The sequence below is a fragment of the Schistosoma haematobium genome, chromosome 1, assembly GCF_000699445.3.
Source record: "Schistosoma haematobium chromosome 1, whole genome shotgun sequence".
Classification (NCBI taxonomy): Eukaryota; Metazoa; Platyhelminthes; class Trematoda; order Strigeidida; family Schistosomatidae; genus Schistosoma; species Schistosoma haematobium.
Genome location: NC_067196.1, coordinates 47,158,727 through 47,180,593, shown reverse-complemented (window position 1 = coordinate 47,180,593; position 21,867 = coordinate 47,158,727). Strand labels below are relative to the sequence as shown.

General features: G+C 37.7%; 1 protein-coding gene across 4 annotated transcripts; it reads left to right on the top strand.

Moving 5' to 3' along the window:
• Window positions 1-9,183: 9,183 nt before the first annotated feature.
• On the top strand, window positions 9,184-17,060 carry MS3_00001419 (uncharacterized protein; the record flags this gene model as incomplete). Of its 4 annotated transcripts, XM_035730727.2 has the most annotated exons (7): window positions 9,184-9,343; window positions 9,382-9,639; window positions 9,675-9,719; window positions 9,753-9,827; window positions 11,309-11,477; window positions 13,582-13,674; window positions 15,224-15,534. In XM_035730727.2, exons 1-7 carry the CDS (start codon window positions 9,260-9,262, stop codon window positions 15,532-15,534), a joined length of 1,035 nt encoding a protein of 344 aa, XP_035586272.1. In that variant the 5' UTR covers window positions 9,184-9,259. The 4 variants fall into 4 exon arrangements, with proteins under 4 accessions (XP_035586272.1, XP_051074280.1, XP_051074278.1 ...); XM_051208876.1 differs by having other exon boundaries at window positions 9,675-9,815; window positions 15,224-15,576; XM_051208874.1 differs by having other exon boundaries at window positions 9,675-11,477; window positions 15,224-17,060.
• Between the last annotated feature and the right edge of the window lie 4,807 nt (window positions 17,061-21,867).

Here is a 21,867-nt window from a genome sequence, read left to right as displayed (position 1 = left end):
AATCTGACAGCATGATCTGGGATAATAAGATCAGCAAACAAAGTAGCATGATGAATATACCAAAATCCGTGCTACATGTATTCCAACTGATAATTTTCTGTAATTTAAATAGGTTTTGGAGACCAACCTTTTATTTTATTGATAAATTCGTATTTTTACAATGACACGACGAATTCTAAGTCTTTTAGAAGCATGTGTTACATCTTTACGACATAAGCGTTGCTTAACTCCCAACAATAACCAAATCAAAGCGCTACGGCGAAATATTCAAATTTTCGGCTGGCAGGGAGAGTCCGTCGTTGCTATATAGTAATTAGGACTTCGTTCACCCGATGTGTTGACCTATATGAGTGCTTATTTAAGGGCATGGGTTCGTATGAACAAGCCTACACATATTGTAGTGAAAATCGACAATATCCGCTTTAAATGTTGGTTGACAACACGATAGATCCATTCTATCAACAATTACTTGATTAGTATTCTTGGACATACCAACCGGAGCGTGTGTCCAACTGTGACAGAAGATAATTTGCAATCGGAAAAAGAAAATACACAAACAAATAAATTAGTGTTTCCGTCTACTAGCCTCCGTTTGTGCGTATCGATGAGTAGATTGTGATATTGTAGCAGGTATATGTCAATGGTTGACATAGAAACATCTGCAACAACGAAAATCCAGTGTATGGGTTTGCATAAACCCACGTTAAGGTAAACGTACCATTTATCATATGTGGCGATCGGCTTTCCGTTTGCTGCCTATAGATTTAAAACCGATTCATGGAGCCGGTCGTTGGAATTCGCTGGGAAGAACGCCAACTTATGTGACAGTATCGACGAGGTAGCGGACTTTTGTTATCGCGTCTGCGACGTATAACAGACGGCTATGTTCGCCGGCTAGGGTTGCCGTTAACGCGTGCCCGCTGGGAAGCTTCCCGAACTGTTTTTCGTGTCGATCGATTTTGAGTTTGAAAAATACAGGGTTTTCTGCAATTTCTATGAGATTTTCCGTTATGGTTTTCATACCAGCACCAGTCGGAGTTATCGACCACGAGAGACAGCGTGCTTACATGGAGTGCTTCTTCGTGGGGCATGTGGCCGTTTACGGTTATTACGAAGTCGAAGGTAATGGGTCGGCGTATGACATTATTCTGTGTCGCTTGAAGCTTTTCTTTGACTGAAAAACCCCGACGTTAGAAGATTTGGTGATTTTTTAAGATGCAGCCAGCTCGTCTACGGCGTTGTTTTGAAATGACATCAACACAGCTTGTACCTATTGAGAAAGTTTAGATGAGGAACGTTGTCTGAATAGGCCATTATCGAAGGTTATTTGGCTAATCACCTCTCATTATTTTAATAATAATTTATTCTCAAATGACAGATTGTTACATGAGGCATGCCAGTTTACATGCAAGATCAAATTTTTTACAAACGTTACAATATCCACTGTAGTAAATTACTCAGCCGGGTTTATAATTTAAAAGATATGAATGTAGATGGTTTTGGTCAGTATCACTGTTGGCGCGCTTCATGAAAGTCGCGTTGCGAATGTGCAACTGATGGTCAAGGATAGGTCCATTGAAAGTGGAAGCTTCTAGAAGTCGCAACCATATGTCCCTTCGGAATATCTAAGGCTTTAAGGATGGTGCAGGATGAAGTCACCAGTTCCATATCTCAAGGGGGCTGAAAGAAGGAGCATGTAAAAAAAACACGAGAGGCAGAGTAACCAATATTCATGAAGGAATGTTTAAGGTATGATTACTCATTCTAATTTTCCTTTATTAAGGTATTTGTTAAGCAATAGCATTTTAATAGGTTAAATAAAATAAGTGTAAACAAAGTATGGGTGGATGTACAACTGACAAATGGAGGGGATTCAGAAAGGAGCTGAAAGTATGGGATTATGTGTGGTCATAAAATATAGTGCTAAAAACAGTATTGTGATGTACAATTGACTATCTTCCTTTTTTATCGAAGTTGTTGGAGCCCTTTTCATCTTTTTTTGTATTATTATTATTTTTTTAAGTATCATAGGGTCATGAGTAGGCTTCGTATATTATCGAATTATCTAGTTTGCTTGTAATAGCACCATGTTTGTCTCAGGACCGTGTTGCAGGCCAATATTATTAGGGATTGATCTAACCTTTGTCGATCGATTAGGTCTACGCGTTTGCGGATAGATCGTTTCGTTGTCTCGTAAGGTTCCGAAACATCACTAGTAAACACACTAGGTGTCACGTACCTGTTGAATTCGCGCGGTAGTGCCTTGACTACTGCGAGGAATTGTGCACGTATGTCGTTTACGTCGTGCTCGTAGAAGTTGCCCTCTGCGTAGCAGAACCAGTCTTCGATGTCTGGTTGGAAAGGCATCAATTGAAACGAAGATGGGCCATAGTCTTTAACTTGAGTACCTTAGGTGTCTGTTCCGTCATGGCGAAATATCAAGCACAAGAATGAACGAAGAAAATATGTATCCAAAAACATGGAAACACTACACTACAATACATAAAAATTAAAATAAAGCAGTGATTTATAAAATCCCAAAAAGGAACAGATTCACAGTTTGCAAGTTGGTGTACCAGATCACGTTGGGCTCACCAATGAAGACGCCCCAGGTATTTGGAGTTTGACAACGCTTTAACCAGTAACACCTAATATGAATCGTACTCACCAAGTGAAATCAAAAGACAGAAGCGAGGAGGTTCGAAAATATATTCAACAGGCTATCAATATATCGAGGATCGACTAATCTAGATTGGCTAGCGATTGGTATGAACCTTCTACAACACCATAATCTACTCATTGGTACGCGCAAATGGAGGCTAGTAGACGGAAACACTAATTTATCTGTTTGCGTAACTTCCTTTTCTGGTTGCAGATTATCTCCAGTCACAATTAAGCGTACGATAGACCCGTTCTATCAACCACTACTCGATAAGTATCCTGGGATACAACAAACGCAACCGAAATTGCCGTGTGTAACCAGCAACGTTACACATCACATCACGACTACAGGACCACCTGTATTCTCTACAGCACGCCGACTAGCTCCCGAAAAGCTGAGGTTGGCGAAAGACGAGTTCGACCACGTGATAGACTTGGGAATCATATGACCGTCAAACAGCCCATGGGCATCTCCGTTGCACATGGCCCCCAAAAAGGACAGCAGCGATTGGCGTCCAACTGGTGACTACCGGCGATTGAATGAGAGAACCATTCCTGATCGTTAACCGTTGCCTCACTTCACGATTTGACAGCTACTTTGAAAGATACAACAGTCTTTTAGAATATCGACTTGGTTAAAGCGTGTAACCAAATCCCTATGGCCACTGACGACATACCGAAAACAGCTATCATAACTCCCCTCGGACTTTACGAATTTTTGCGAATGCCCTTCGGTCTAAGAAACGCTGCACAAGCCTTCCAAAGGTTTATAGACGACGTTTTTCGAGGTCTCAACTTCGTACATGCGTATGTTGACGACTATCTAATAGCAAGTCCGGACAGAGAATCGCATCTCAAGCATCTGGATCTTGTTTTCGATCGACTACAAAAACATGGCATTACTGTGAACATTCAGAAATGCCAAATCGGAACTAATTCATTAGACTTCCTAGAACACACTATACATTCGCAAGGCATTCGACCCCTTAGAACCAAAGTTGCCGCCATTCTGGATTACCCAGAACCGATCACGATCAAGCAATTATGAACATTCAACGGCCTTGTAAGTTTCTATAGACGATTCATACCTAAATGCACGCTACTTATGAAACCTCTTACCGACCAACTTCGTGGAAATGCGAAATCCATCACTTTGGATGACACCGCACAAAAAGCATTCTCCACAGTTAAGGAACTGATCGCTAAAGCAACAATGCTCGCACATCAGGACACTGAAGCACCCATTAGTATCGCAGTAGACGCATTGGACTCGGCAATCGGTGGCGTCTAACAACAATGGGTTAACAACTCCTGGCAACCCTTGGCATTTTTCTCTAGAAGGTTGCTAGACACCGAATCGAGGTACAGCACATTCGGTAGGGAACTCCTAGCTATGTATTGTGCTGTACGGCATTCTCAACACTATATCAAAGGCCGAGAATTCACCCTTTTACTGACCATAAACCTCTTACTTTCTCTTTGAGCTCCTCTTCAGACAAGCACTCACCACGTGAGTCTCGACAACCGGACTACATTTCGCAGTTTACTTCAGATATTCAACACATTTCTGGAGCAAACAATGTAGTTGCAGACGCCTTATCTCGCATAACTTCCTGGAACAGTTTCCAGGAAATCGATCTTCTTAAACTCGCCCAGCTTAAAAAAAGACACTGATCTTCAGCACGAGTTATCATCTACAACACTCAAACTACGCATCAAACAGATGGGAACGAGTAAGGAAACCTTACTTTGTGACACATCTACAGGTAGGGATCGCCCAATCGTGCCGAAACCTTATCGACGCAACGTCTTTAATACATTGCACAAACTTTCTCATCCAGGTGTTCGTGCAACCATCAGACTTATAGCAAATCGGTTTTGCTGGCCTGGCATGAATAAAGACGTGAGGGAGTGGGCACGCCCCTGTGTAAGCTGCCAGAAATCTAAGGTTATCAGACACAATAAATGTCCCTTAGGCTCGTTTAAAACTCCCGATGCTCGTTTCGACCATGTTCATCTGGATTTGGTAGGACCTTTACCAGATTCAAATGGATACTCTTACCTCTTAACCTGCGTAGACCGTTTCACTCGATGGCCAGAAGCAGTACCTATCAAGGACATCACTGCTGAAACAGTGGCTCGCGCCTTCGTCGAACGATGGGTAGCAAACTTCGGCTGCCCTTCAACCATCACTACAGACCGCGGACGTCAGTTTGAATCTGATCTTTTCCGACGTCTGACCACACTTTTAGGAATCACTCGCTTCCGAACGACCGCCTACCATCCACAAGCGAACGGGTTGGTAGAACGTTTTCACCGACAACTAAAAGCTTCACTACCAGTTGCAAACGTTTCACAGTGGACCGACGCTCTTCCACTTGTCTTACTAGGTATTCGCAATGCTGTGAAAGCTGACATTGGATACACTGCGGCTCAACTCGTTTATGGAACAACACTTCAACTTCCAGGAGAATTCGTGGATCCTTCATCCTCTTCAATGAACATGGATTTAACCTCCTACACGAACAGGCTTAACATGCGTTCAGTTAAACCTGCTTCCACCCGACCACAATCAACCGATGTTTTCGTTCAACCTGACTTACGACATAGTACACACGTTTTCGTTCGTCGAGACTCGCATCCACGGCCATTCGAACCAGCGTACGAAGGACCTTTCAAAGTTCTTCAACGTGAATCTAAGTACCATATAGTCGATAAAAACGACACTAACGATAGCACCAGCATCTATCGCCTCAAAGCAGTGTATTTATAAGGAAATCCTATTTACGTCCATTTTCCTTCGGTACAATCGAGTGATATGACGCTGACATTCATAATACCTCATCTGACAACCAACACGCACGATGATACTTCGACAGTATCTGAAAATAAACTTATATTAACGCGTTCTGGAAGAAGAGTAAGATTTCCAGAACATTTAAACGACTATTGCACGTAAGACACCAGTCAACACTTTGTTTCATCGCGGTTTTCCGTGGCATTATACATAATATTAAGAAATTTTTAATATGCTTATATTTATACATATTTATTGTTTTGCTAATATGTTTATTAAAAATTAAAAAAAAACAAAAAAACATTTTGTAAAAATCGCTTTTACGCCATTTTCCTTTTTTTCGCTCACTTTGTGTCTTAAAGCGCGTGCGAGTTTATTTCGACATGCACTTGTCTATTCTTTTTTTCTTTTCCAAGACGTCTGGAAAGGACGATAAAAAGAACGATGAGGCTTACGAGGAACCGAAATTTTGATTGTACATTATTTTCTTACTATATTGTATTTCATGGTCCCTTATAGTAAGGAAAGACAACCAGACGCTGCTGAACCTAGCAAGCTATCAGAAGAGTGTTTACCAACGACAAACTCGTTGGGTTTAAACTTCTGGCTGGCCACGTCTTAGGGTCATCACTTCCCCACTAGGGGGGAGTGATCTGTAGCGGTAAATAAATACCCAAAATAAATAGCTCTGTAAGTTTTCGACATTGGATGCTGACCACATGTTTTAATGGACTCACCTAGCTGAGGGCGCTCGGTCATGCAGCCGCACCAGATTACGAGTGGGAGCACCGTGCTCAACATCTACTGCAATCGCTAGCCAGATTAGATCAGACGAGTCTCAGTATATTGATTACATGTCAAATATATCTTCGAACCTCCTCACCACTGTCTTTCGATTTCACTTGGTGGGTACGCTACTGGTTAAAGCGTTGTCAAACTCTAAATAACTGTGTAGAATCCAAACTACGGTTTGGACTGAAGAATAGCTGTCGAGGTAGGTTAAAACGCGCCCTTGCCTGTTAAAATCAATACAAGTAATCTGGTAAATGACGGTTCTATAATTCATTACAAATTTTAACGTACATCGTTTCCTAAACAAATATTACCACCCGGCTATTCAACCACTAATTGTTCAATCAATCAAATCTAAATTACAATAAATAAAGAAGTTGATAAAAGATGCGGGAAAAATTACCAGCCACAACAAATGAACGCTGCTCTATTCTGGCCGGATGGAGCACGCACAAAAGGAGGAGGAAATCAATATGGCTGCCGCCAAGGGCAAGTATCAAGTAAAACAACATAGATGCAGTTTGTGAAGAAACACAAAAACGTAGTGAAGGCGTAATAAAAACAAAAACTACAATAAAAAATACAAATATTAACAATTCAAATGTAATCAAAAAACTAACAATGTACGGCTAAGGGAATCAATAGGAATAAAGTACATGTGTATACATTGAGGGATTTTCACATATATATACACACACAAAACATTCAAAACGGATCTTACAACTGTGGCATCTTCAGAACCTTCATATTCTGTTGAGTTAGCCAGTATCCCATCATAACCTTTCCAGAGAGGTTCTGATGACCTTATTGAATCTCTCACAATCCTCAGCGTGAATTCCAGGCATGTTAATGTATTTTCGTTGAAAATGCTGATTATATGTTCATTTTGATTATATCTAGTATATTTCTGTGCAAACGTGTCGCTGAGCAGCTCACATAATTTTTCTGGGTCTCTTTTAAGTTCATCATTGACAGGACAGTAGAAATATTAGAATGAATGCAAGGTTTCTTCTTTGAAGTGGTTATTGAAAAACTATTCCTAGATAATCGGGCAACTTCTCAGGTTTAACTGGGTTTGTTTTTATATTCCCATAAAAAGATTTATCTTTCTTTTCGACTTCAGAATTCCTCAAGAATCAGATAAGTAGACACCTGATAGCCGAACAGGTCATTAAAAAATCAAATCCATCAGCATGGTGTTGGGTAACCTACATTCTGCAGTTCTTTAGATACCCTCATCACATTTGTTTCCTTCCTATCTTATCTCAGAAAGAGGACACGTACAAAAAGTTATGCCCGATAAATTATGGAGAAAATACAGATGATACAGAGATAAGGTAAGAAACTTGTCAAGTATGTGAAATCTTCAAATTTTTTGAATAGTAATTGGATGGTAGTCGATTCTAGGAGGAAGATGATGTAATGGCTTATTATTGGTTGTTAATGGTTAGTCGAGAACTGCCAGGTGTGTCAAAAACGTCATAATTCCCGGGTTATGGGTTAGTGGGGCATTTTCATCCCCGGTTAAAAACTACCCTAATATCTCACTCAGACCCCACACAGTAGGCAAGTACTTTGCCATTCATATTCTTTAGAATAAAGACAAGCTTTGCCGTTGTTATTACCCTATTCTGCTGATCAGCATGTCGTTGGTTGTATCAATTTAAGGGGAAACCTGGCCTTCATAACGTGTTGAATAATATGTATTTATGTGGACTGTATGAGGATACAGTTAGCTTGTCGTGACGAGACAATCAAATTTCGTCAACAGCCATAGACATATCAAGTGGAGACAAATATTTATTGGATGTGAAACAGTTATCTATTAGAGACCAAGGATGAACGGTTTCGTCAAATCATGGATTGATCGGAGTCAGACATAAACACCATTGGCTCTAGGCTCAGAGATTAAGCGTTCGCATGCGAGACTAAAGATCTTGGGTTCGTGTACCGTGTATGGATTGTTGGTACGCTTTGATGAAGGGTTTGTACTTGAATGAAACGGGAAACTAGTGTTTTCAATGATGGCCCAGAATAGATTAACTCCTGATTTCAAGGGTGAAAAGACTAGCTAGACTTAAAAATGACAATAGGTATTTTTGTTACTGTGGCGCACCAGATATATCAACACCAAAATAATAATGGAGATATAACGAATATAAGTGTTCATGATGGAAAATAGGGGACGCTACTTAACCTGTCAGTGAGGAGCGTGTTCAAGTTTTGACCTTACACCCACAATCATAAAAAGTTGTTATTAATTTCAAATATGATAGATATAATTCAATACAATGTGTATCCGGAATGATCACATAGTAAGAATGTCAATGAGATGTGTAAACATAGGTAGCAAACGTACTTGAAGTATTTAATTGTGGAAGCTGTTAAGTTAAAACGAGAAGTGTGTGTGCATCGATGTATTTATGAGCGAAAACCAGTGATATATGAGCAGAGAGCAGAAAAGTAATGAAAGACCAAGGTCAAATCTGGACAAGAGCTTTAATAGAAATAATATTAACTGTACAAGTTGCGAAAAACACAACTAATGACAAAAAATATTCGCTGAAAAAACAAGTCCATGTTAACCATCTCCAAAGTACTTTGAATACAGTTAGATCCTATCTTCATTTGCTACACCTTTGTTCTGAGACTTGTCTGAAGATTATTGACTAGAAGTCCCCCTTAGAAAGTGAGCTAATTCGCCTCGGTTGACTTCAGAAACTTTGATTTTCGTGTTTCAAATGGTTACACATTGTTCATCCAATTGCTCACCTTTTTAAGAGCATCATCACTCCTTCTGTAGTCCAATTCAGGGTTTTTCAGCGGATAGAGAGGAAGGGTTGTAAATTGGCTAGCAAATCTATCCTGAAGGAAAAAGCCTTGTCAATAATGACCAACTGAACAACAATTCGAAATGCTCTCCATACCGCTGAAGGGCATCGAATGTGGGACACTTGTTCTCAAGGTTGTTGGTGGAACTAACCAGTTTTCGAGACTTGGGAGATATTTATGTGGTCTGATGACGAATCTTCACCTAGAAAAACTAACGTTGCTAGTTTTGTGGGTCACCAAAACAGCCTAGTCGAAAAAACGGTACGCTTTTATTCACTATAATCATACTTATGGGACAGGCTGAGGATCTTTGTTGCCTTGCTGATCCTGTTTGGGAATTATTGGACCCACTACCAGATATCAGATTGCTGTTTTCCTCATTCGACAGTCAGTTCTTCGGAAATTCTCTCGGATGTGTAGAAGTCAAATGGAGCTCCCGGATGACTCTTTGTGCAGGAGTTTGCAAATTTCACAAACCTTATGGAATGTGTTCCATCAGCCTAAGTGAACCCCTACTAAAATTTAGACCGCGAAAAGATCTCGTGGAGACTCTGTTGGTATGATCTAACCATTGTAATTACTTTTTTCTTAGCATGAAATGATTCATGCATTTTTGTTCATAACAAGGAAGGACAAAGTTTGTTATCTCACTCCTAATCCAAATCTTTAGGATCGTGATGACCATGGACCAAATTTCATATCACACATGCATCGCATCAACTCGTTGGCTGGAGTAAATATTACTGTAATACCAATGTTTTAATATGCCAGCGTGTCATTTATTCTCCTGTACATATCGTTATAAGCTTAATGGTTAATTTTATTTCGGTCACAAAAATATATCAGTGTCAACTTCTTTTTTTATTCCAGGAAGGTATCTTAGAATCATTCGCTTGTTTGTAACTTTTCTTACCTGATCCACACTGCCGTTGCTTAAAACCTTTGATAAATTTGAGTAGTGATATTTAGTCAATTAATATATTTTAACTTTAGTGAGGGTTCTCTGTTCACCGAGCTTTAGGATGACCAGGTAAGCTAGGTTCCCGATTTGATCACTAATTCATATGAAAATATGAAAAGTCGTTTTACATCCTAAAGTTACTTGAACACTTGCCTTCATATTTCTAAATTACCTCTTGATGGGCTGGATAATGTATTACACACACACCATTACTAAATGGTTTTGAGCCTAGCCTTCTGATCTGGGCTTGTTACTCAACTAATGTTTTGCTGAATTATTGTACTCAGTTGGCCTTCATAATATTAGTTCGATCTGAAAGTTTCTCTTTACATTGACCTCGTACAATTATTCATGGGAGAATACAGTTTCTATGACCAGTGGTTGTCGTTTGACTGTTAGTTACCTTACACAAAGATCGTTGGCTTCTTTTCCAATGTGTAGTTAAGCGTAGTGCAGTTGGTCTTATTTACTAGTTAAACTAGCTTTGGCAAGTCAAAAGTATATACCCCGGTTTTCATAAGAAGTCAATAAATGCGAGTTTATTTTAGGTGTGAGTTGTACGACCGACCAGCTGTCTTTACCTAGACTAGCTTATTTTTCTCGTATTAATTTAGTTACTGGTGTGTTAATAGTACTATCTGGTCACTGGTGTTTATTATTTGCTGTACTAGACTTAATAACCATCACAAAATTCACATAATGCACTTCAAGATGAACAGAACGACATCCAACTAACTCGTACATCAGGTGCAGCCCCAAATCCGGTAGGCATACATAATAGAAGTTAACATATCGAACAGTAGTGTCATTAAGTAACCATATATCGGTTCGTGACTCTGTTTGACCCAAAGTTACTACTTATCCTTCCAAATCATAGTCGTTGATGTTAGGTACATACATGCAACCGAATGACTAAAAGTCAAGTGATCTAACGAGTAGCTTCAACGTTTAAAGATGCAAACTCGGGTGTTTCGGTAATGTATCGAAAAGATGTAGTTCGAATAGCAAATGCAAGAAACCTAGTGTTGAGAAAAGAACACTGCATGATTCTGTCTTCAAGTGGTGATAAAAGCTGAGTGATTTATAGTTAAGCGAATTCAATTACAGGCCATCATAGCATCTAAGACGTATTTGAATAGTTTACTTTTCCATAGACAACATATTGGTGATCGATGACTTTGTAACTTGAGATTATAACTTTTGTCTGCTAGTATCTTTATTGGGGTTTACATGTTTGATTACATTTGGTTGTGTTATATGTCTAGGTTTACCATGCATTTCATGATGAAGTTGATACATATCGCACTCACTGGTGGCGTTGTACCGGTCCATGTCGCAACCGTCCACCATACTTCGGCTATGTTAAACGTTCTATGAATAGAGTACCTGGCCCTAAGGATACTTGGTGGGGTCAGCATCAAGCTACATGTATAGGTAAGCTCATGGTTATGTGCTGTGTTGCGAATGCTGGGAGTATAATTTGGTCTTTGTTTATAATTATCTGTTCATGTCATTGCTTTACATTCCAAAATACAAACTTTAGTGTTTACATCTTTGGTATTTCACGTTTTGACGGAAGTTTTTCATGCATACTATATCTTAAAAATTCGTTTGTTGCTTTGCAGTAGCAGTAATACAGCTTGGTTGTAACTCATTGGTTTAGATTATCGCTAACTTTCTAAACGGAAGTGAATACCAGGACTCATTGGTTTTTAATCTGCTGATATTTTCAGGTAGATATATAGTGTTGTAAAAAATATTCACTCACCTCTGTTGTTTTAGCTAGTGTCACCGCAAGACTCAGCATTACCTTTTAGTAATGTTTTCTTTACCCTTTAGTCATCTTCCACTTCTACAGCAGGTATAAACAAAAAGTAGTACTTTTCAACACAACTTGGTCGTTTTCTCCCTAGTTCCCCTCGAATAATACTCCCTACTGCTTAACAAGTAGAACATTCACAAACCGATGTTCGTAACGGCCACTTTATGAGGTCGTTACAGAACATCTGGCAGGACGTTACGAAATGTCTTTCCAGTTTATAACGTTTGTAAAAGTAACCTCCAATGTAATTTTTATTTCCATAACATACCTTACCTTTCCTGATCCTAGTAACAAATTTCAGTTTTTGCCTGTGGCAGATTCAGCCCATGATCTATTATGCAAAACTGTGTAAAGTTGATGTTGGGTCATAATAGAATAGTATTTATCTTGACGTAAATTAACCGATGTCACTGTTTTTTGCCAGTAAAATAACCAATAAATAATGTTGTAATATTGCAATGAATTTTCATTAAAACAAAATAGAGAAAATTTCAAGATGATTTGGGATGGTATGAAAGCTCTCTTCACTTCTCAGTTACTCACAACATGAAAGAGTAGTTCTTCTTGAGAGGCTTTGAAAGAAAGTCGGGTCAAGTGTAGTTCCGACGGTCCGGGAGCGTCACCGCAGAGCTCAAGGAATATTTGTTGAAAACCTGTCACATACAGCCTTTTCGTGGATGGTTTTTAATGTATTAGATTTGTAATCTTCAAACCTTGCCACAAATAACTGGAATCCATGGAGCCAATGTAAGTTGTGCCGTTGTCAGAGTCAACCTCTTCCTCCATGAGAAGCCAGCATTATTCTATATATGTCGGGTGTTTGAGGGGAACACCTTACTGCTGTCACACTCCTGTGCAATTAGAAGTGTGACTTCGTCCTTGAACCTAACATAGTAGTACCTGAAGAAATGAGTGTTCCATCCTGTGTAGCTCGATTGTGTCACCACGATTAGCAAGTCTAACCATTATTTCAACGTAAAACCTATGGTTGATGATCTCCTGCTGACATAGTATGAAAACTTGAGATAATCTACATATATGTTATTCCCTACACTGATTATGACTGACTGGTAACATTTTTCTCGTGATTTGGTAAATTTTATTCGACAACGATTATCTTCGAAATTTTCAAGTTGATGAATAGTTTTCCATTAAAATGTGGATCGTGATCAACTTTTTCTGTATTTCTCTTTCTCGTGATAAGGCGAATTTTAAAAGAAGACTTTGATTTGTTCTTTTTATTATCATAATAATAATAATAATTAAAATTATTATTATTATTTTTATTATTAGGACGGTTGTTTCTGCCTAGATTTGTTGATTGTCATTAGCAAATTCCCATTTCTACATCATCATACTTACAGCAATATTTTTAACCCTATTGATTATTTATCTTGTGTTTCGTAAATTCCCTACTAAATAGCCGTTTGCTTCTTAAAAACTATGTGGTCAAATTTCATTTAACAACCAGTCAAATTTTAGTGGACATAATTAATCGTTGACCTATTATTTACCATTTGTGTATACGACTGTTTAGCTCTGAAAATAAGTTCATTGAGAAGGATCCCTTGCATGAATAAATTGTTTTGATAGTGTGTTAAAAATTTATATTTATTGATTGATTTTAACTAGTATATCTTTTAATAAACCACTCAAATTAGAAAAATATCCTAGTGTTCTGCATTTTTGTTATTGATACTGTTTTGTTGCAATTAGGTAAATTTGTAAAAATCAAGGAACCAGTGAAGAAAGTTCCATCTAGACGAAAAACTTCATTTGAATCCAGTTCAAAAGACCAATCTACATCAAGTAATTTTAAGTTCCATTGTATTCTATGAGTTTTTTGTGTTTGTTTACTATATTGTAACAGGGCAGTTGACTGTCAAGCTTTTAACTACTCTCTGTTTCCTGGTGATTAGTTGAACGAGAGGTCTCCACAAATAATCAAATTCCAAACAGCTGGCCGTATTATGCCGTGGGCAAATAGAACCGTAATTTATACAAAAAGTATTCTACTAATACATTGTGCGTTTGCTATATTTAACAAACAACCAACCAAAAATGAGAAACTGTGGGCTAATAGTCAGAGGACCCTTCTTTCAGTTGATGGGTTTTATATTTTATCTTTGGTTTGTTTATTTGGGTTTTTGTAGCTTGGTGGTATAAATAAACTTCACACAAAAATCCGACTGAAATTTGAGTGGAGGGACCTGTGCTTGTCTACGAAGTACCGTATAAACATGGAAATACTGTTTTGTTTGTTGTCAGACCGTCTCAGGACTCTTAAAATAAAAAAGTATATATCGTTCTTCACAGTATTATGCTAGAGGATAACTGAACTACCTAACCTAATGTTTGACCACCATGATAGTGAATTAAATATATAAATTAATCCTTAAATAATAACGGCACAGAGATCTAGCCATAAATTGTAGTACAAACTGTTTCTCATTAGTTAGTCCATTTGTTTATTCTCAAGTGAACCTTCAAATTCTTGATTGGTTCCAACAAATCCAATGAATGTATTTTGTGATATCCATTTTCTCAAGATTATGCTATATCAGTTTTGTTATTTTCGCAACAAATGTCTTAATAATACGGAGGATTATAGTTGAATCTATTGTGACATGTGGTGTCTGAAATCTGATACTGATACACGGTGTGTTATGTGCTGACCCTCCCAACTGACTACTCGATCGAAAACACAATAATGAGCGACAATGTGCATTGGACTACTGAATACTCATTTATATATATACCACTCTATCTTTAAGAAATCGACCTGTTTTTGTAGGTTTAATTCGTTTTCTCGTGTTACAAATTTAACAGATCTAGTGTACTTACGGACATTCATCACATTTCAGGGAAATATCTTATTTTCAAACGTTTACGGATTGAGTAAACAATGGTGCAGTCATGTGATCGAAAGAGGAGGATATATTTCTTTACGAAAAATTGTGAATTATGTATATAGTTAAAAATAGTCATAATAAAGTCGGAATATACCCTTGAGCTAATGGTGAAAGTGAAAATCGCTTCAAATTCGTATCAAATTTATCAAAGTAGAATTAGGAGCTATTGTTAGGATTCAGTATGAGGAGTTAGTGTTTGAGTTTTCATCACGTATTGACAACTAAAATGCCAGAATTCCAAATTCCATATCCCAAATCCCAATCATAACATAGTAACTCATTCACTTAAATTTGCTGTCCCTTGGTCGGCTGAGCAGGTTGTAATCTCAAAGTCGTTTAGTGCAAAATGAAATCTCGACAACTGTAAGTTATTTGTTGAGTAATTATGTAACTGCAATTTGCTTAGACTTGCATAACAAGTCAGGATTTTCCTCACTTTTTTTCAGAAAAACAAATTAGGAGTGGCGATATTCGAAACTTTGTCACCATTGATGATGAAAAAGAAAATACCTTTACAAAATTTGCTAGTCACCCGAACAATGGTGGAAGCAGTTATTCATCAGTCCATGTTTGGCCTAGCGATGATAAAGGTCATATCCTCGGAAACGGTCACTCGTTATGTCAAGACGTGGCACTGATTGAATCGAAACCAAATGCAATTGAAACAATTGATTTATCAGAAGTATCATGCCCTAACTGCTCTTGTACTGTTTTACTCTCTCAGATTAATCAACACTTAGATATTTGCCTTTCATAAAGCTATCTTTACAAATTTTTGAAAATAAACTTTATAGTATTATAACTTTGGTTCTAATGCCTTAACCTAAGATCTTCGAAAGTATGTTCTGAACTAATTTTCCGACATGTTGAATAAGTGTCTCTATGTTTCAAAGGAGCTCAAAGGAATACCTGGAAGATGAAGTTGCTCTCATTACAAATTGCCTACGTGAAAATGCATATTCAGCGAAGTTCATCGAGAAATATGCCAAAGCCAACCCTCGGGTTATGTACGATAGAGTGGAAGAGAAAACCTGCTTCTTATACTTACGCTTCAAAGGAGATGAAATCACTGAAATAATTAATCACAGGATAAATTCCGCGTTGAAGGTGACTTACTCAGCGGAAAAACTGACGACACTATGGGAAACGAACTGCTCTCTCAAACGAACTAAAATCGACAGGTCCTCTTTTCTCAGTAGCTCCAACTTCATTTACTGATTTACATGTACGTGACAAAGCACATACATTGGAAGAACCGAGAGAAGAGTATATGTTCGCATTTCCGATCATGTTCCAAAGAAATTGAGACTACGAGGGACAAGGGCTCTTAACAGTGCAATAGCTCGGCATTTACTTGACACCGGGCATAACATTGACATTCCTCAAGCTTTTAAAATTATTAGCAGACAAAAAGGTACTGCTTTTCTCCGTTTTGCCGAAGCAATCGCGATAAAAAACTCAAACCTGATCTATGTATTCAGAAAGAGCGTAATAAACCTATTACTACACTGGTAATTCAATTTTTAGTCATTAGTTTTATTGTTAATGTTTAGTTTTTTATATTTCTCTTTCATTATCGAATTCCTAAACCATCCCTCCACTCATACATCTCCACTCACTCCATTCTCTTAAATTATGTAAACTCTTCAAATACCGTTCAATTATTACGTAACACATCTTGCCAGTTTTTTAATTCCATGAATCTTATGTAAACCATTCATTACCTCTAAAATTTGTCACACAATATATCTTATCTGTCTCTGAACTTCACTCAATTATTACGTCACCCATCCCTAATTTTTTCTTGATTCTAACACCAAATAACCTCTGACCTGTTCTGTATATATAGTTATTACTGATAAACTTTGTCATTCCCATTCTTTACATTCACTTATGCCCATTGTTCTACACTATATCTTACCTCAATGTAAAATTCTAATACATATTTGGTAGTAAGCAGCAGATGAGAAACCATGAAATATAATGAATTCATATTATTCTGAATCCATGTTCGTTCTGGCTTTACTTAAATTCGTAAAGGGAACTAATAGCATGAAATATATGTGGCAAATTCACCATAAGTTGGCTTGATGGTTCGCTAAATTATTAGATCTAATTCGTAAAAGGGTAGCCGTCCATTGTTTAAAAGACACATTTCAGAATAGAATAAATTGATTTCAAATAGAGCAAGAACAAACATTAATGCAGAATAGTATGAATCCATATTATTTCGAGGTTTCTCGTCAGCTGCTTACAAACCAAAATTGTGATAGAATTTGTTTACATGGAGATAGTGTGAAACAATTGACATAAATGAGTGTAAATAACTGGATTACAAAAATAACTATATATATATATATATATATATATATATATATATATATGCTAGAAACAGGTCAGAAAAAAAGGGGTTAATTCAGGTTGGGTGGTGTAATAGTTTAGTGAAGTTCATAAATTGTGTGATAATTAGAGATTAATGGAATTGAATAATGATAAGGTAGATTACGTAATAATAATTAAATAGGATTTGGAAAGTTAAGATAATTTACGAGGATCAGGTGGTGGAAATGTGTGAACAAAATTTTAGTTTAAGAATTAGGTAATAGGGAGTATAAAATGTCTTAAAATAAGTAGATGAACAAAATAACCAAAACACAAAAACAAACGGAAACAAAAGAGATTACCAGGGTAGTGATAAGTTTATTAAAGTCTCTTTTGAATGCATAAATCCGGTTTCAGTTTCTTAATTGCAATGGCTTCAGCAAAGCGGAGAGTGGTAGTACTTCTTTGTCTATTGATAATTTTAAACGCATGCAGAATATCGACGGTATGCCCGGTGTCAAGTAAATGCCGAGCTATTGCACTGTCGAAAGCTTTAGTCGCTCGCAGCGTCAAGTTCTTCGGAATATGCTCAGAAATGCGAACCTGTACTCTTCTCTCAGTTCTTCCAATGTATGTGCTACGGCACGTACATGTAAATTGGTAAATGCAGTTGGAGCAACTAAGGGAGAGGATTTGTAGATCTTCGTTTGTTTCAGTGAGCAGTATGTTTTCCATAACGTAGTCAGTTTGGCTGCCGGGTAGGTCACTTTTAAAGTGGAATTAATTCTGTGATTGACAATTCCGGCGACTTCATCTCCTTTGAAGCGCAAGGATAGGAAGCAGGTTTTCTTTTCAACTGTATCATACTTAATCGGAGGGTTTGTATTAGCATATTTGTGGATGAATTTCTCCGGATATGCATTTTCACGTAGGCACTTGGTGATTGTGGCAATTTCTTCTTTGAGGCATTCTTTTGAGCAGATTTTGCGTGCGCGGTCAAAAAGGTTTCGCACAATACCCTTTTATAACTCATTGGACAGAAGCTGTTAAAATTAAGATAAACTCCGCTCCAAGTATTTTTGCGGTGAATGTGTCTTTGTAGTGTGCCATCTGATGTTCGCCTAATTCCAATATCCAGGAAATGGTATTTATCATCAACTTCATGTTCCATGGTAAATTCTATATCTTTGTGTACTTTACTGAACAGACTGAGTAGGCACATGGAGTGTTGGTGATTTTTGCAGACAAAGAACGTGTCATCCATATATCTGCAGTAGAATGTGGTACTGTCGATTGCGTGCTTAAGTTTCTTTTGTTCCAGATGTCCCATAAATATGTCGGCAAAATTGGGCCCAGAGGGCTGCCCATTGCTATTCCATCAATCTGTCGGTACAGAACATTGTTAAATCTAAATTGTATGTTTTTTGTACACAAAAACAGGAGCTGTTTAAATTCCTGGGATGGTAAAGGCAGGAGTTCTGGATATTCACATATGATCTCTGCCGTTTCTTCCAAGGGGATATTTGTGAAAAGCGAAGAGACATCAAATGAAACCATGAATTTGTCAGAGACATTAAGATTCTCAAGTTTTTGTACAAATTCAAAGCTGTCTTTCAAACTGTAGGTTGCTAGTTTTTGCGGATTGGTTCCAAGCATCTAGTTAGCCAGCGGGCAAGTTTATGAAAGGCTGATTTGGCCATCGATAATATTGGTCTTATAGGGATGTCGGGTTTATGTGTTTTGGGTAGCCCATATAAGTATGGCAATTGTGACCCTTTTGGTTTGAGTTCGTTATACGTATGATTATCTATTAGATTTTTCTTAACGAGTTCTCTCAACTTTCTTAAGACACGTTTCTCTGTCGCATCTGTTAAGTCTTTCTGGGTATTGTCGATGATAAATCTGGTGGAGTTATTTAAAATGGACATTACCTTATTGATATATTCATCTCTGTTGAGAATGACTACACTGGAACCCTTATCCGGACGAAGTAGCATTATTGTTTCGTCTTTAATAAGTTTTCCCAATGCTTGATGGTGATCTCCGGTGAACACTCTTGAGTGTGGGATTGGTGTCGTAAAATACTGGTTTGTGATATCCACTAATTTAGATTTAAACCAACTATGCTTTTCGTCGTTCATGGGTTTAAGGTCTGACAATTGTTGATATAAATATTCAAACTGGGTCTCAGTGTCTATTCTGTTGCACTTTCTTGGGATATGAAATTTGAATCCAAGGCAGAGTGCTTCAGTTTCAATTCGACTTAGTTTTTTATTCGATAAGTTCTGTATGTATTTTCGTGGATTGGTAGGAAATGCCACGTGGTTTTGTTCTTTAACAAGTGTTTTGGTTAATGTCTTCATGAATTTGTGACTGGTTTTCGACTGAACATCGCAAATGAAGTTAATAAGTTTAATACGACATACAATAATGATGGCTGCTTTCCTCGCCACATTATTAAAGCTGTCCGCGCCTGTAAAATACCTCCATCGTTAAAAAATCTTCGACGAGTCACCAAATCCCAAATTGAATGCACTAAGGATCTTATCTCTAAACTTAAAATAGAATCCTTTGGTTATGACAAAATTGTTATGGATTTAAATATTGTATGTCGTATTAAACTTATTAACTTCATTTGCGATGTTCAGTCGAAAACCAGTCACAAATTCATGAAGACATTAACCAAAACACTTGTTAAAGAACAAAACCACGTGGCATTTCCTACCAATCCACGAAAATACATACAGAACTTATCGAATAAAAACTAAGTCGAATTGAAACTGAAGCACTCTGCCTTGGATTCAAATTTCATATCCCAAGAAAGTGCAACAGAATAGACACTGAGACCCAGTTTGAATATTTATATCAACAATTGTCAGACCTTAAACCCATGAACGACGAAAAGCATAGTTGGTTTAAATCTAAATTAGTGGATATCACAAACCAGTATTTTACGACACCAATCCCACACTCAAGAGTGTTCACCGGAGATCACCATCAAGCATTGGGAAAACTTATTAAAGACGAAACAATAATGCTACTTCGTCCGGATAAGGGTTCCAGTGTAGTCATTCTTAACAGAGATGAATATATCAATAAGGTAATGTCCATTTTAAATAACTCCACCAGATTTATCATCGACAATACCCAGAAAGACTTAACAGATGCGACAGAGAAACGTGTCTTAAGAAAGTTGAGAGAACTCGTTAAGAAAAATCTAATAGATAATCATACGTATAACGAACTCAAACCAAAAGGGTCACAATTGCCATACTTATATGGGCTACCCAAAACACATAAACCCGACATCCCTATAAGACCAATATTATCGATGGCCAAATCAGCCTTTCATAAACTTGCCCGCTGGCTAACTAGATGCTTGGAACCAATCCGCAAAAAACTAGCAACCTACAGTTTGAAAGACAGCTTTGAATTTGTACAAAAACTTGAGAATCTTAATGTCTCTGACAAATTCATGGTTTCATTTGATGTCTCTTCGCTTTTCACAAATATCCCCTTGGAAGAAACGGCAGAGATCATATGTGAATATCCAGAACTCCTGCCTTTACCATCCCAGGAATTTAAACAGCTCCTGTTTTTGTGTACAAAAACATACAATTTAGATTTAACAATGTTCTGTACCGACAGATTGATGGAATAGCAATGGGCAGCCCTCTGGGCCCAATTTTTGCCGACATATTTATGGGACATCTGGAACAAAAGAAACTTAAGCACGCAATCGACAGTACCACATTCTACTGCAGATATATGGATGACACGTTCTTTGTCTGCAAAAATCACCAACACTCCATGTGCCTACTCAGTCTGTTCAGTAAAGTACACAAAGATATAGAATTTACCATGGAACATGAAGTTGATGATAAATACCATTTCCTGGATATTGGAATTAGGCGAACATCAGATGGCACACTACAAAGACACATTCACCGCAAAAATACTTGGAGCGGAGTTTATCTTAATTTTAACAGCTTCTGTCCAATGAGTTATAAAAAGGGTATTGTGCGAAACCTTTTTGACCGCGCACGCAAAATCTGCTCAAAAGAATGCCTCAAAGAAGAAATTGCCACAATCACCAAGTGCCTACGTGAAAATGCATATCCGGAGAAATTCATCCACAAATATGCTAATACAAACCCTCCGATTAAGTATGATACAGTTGAAAAGAAAACCTGCTTCCTATCCTTGCGCTTCAAAGGAGATGAAGTCGCCGGAATTGTCAATCACAGAATTAATTCCACTTTAAAAGTGACCTACCCGGCAGCCAAACTGACTACGTTATGGAAAACATACTGCTCACTGAAACAAACGAAGATCTACAAATCCTCTCCCTTAGTTGCTCCAACTGCATTTACCAATTTACATGTACGTGCCGTAGCACATACATTGGAAGAACTGAGAGAAGAGTACAGGTTCGCATTTCTGAGCATATTCCGAAGAACTTGACGCTGCGAGCGACTAAAGCTTTCGACAGTGCAATAGCTCGGCATTTACTTGACACCGGGCATACCGTCGATATTCTGCATGCGTTTAAAATTATCAATAGACAAAGAAGTACTACCACTCTCCGCTTTGCTGAAGCCATTGCAATTAAGAAACTGAAACCGGATTTATGCATTCAAAAAGAGACTTTAATAAACTTATCACTACCCTGGTAATCTCTTTTGTTTCCGTTTGTTTTTTGTGTTTTGGTTATTTTGTTCATCTACTTATTTTAAGACATTTTATACTCCCCTATTACCTAATTCTT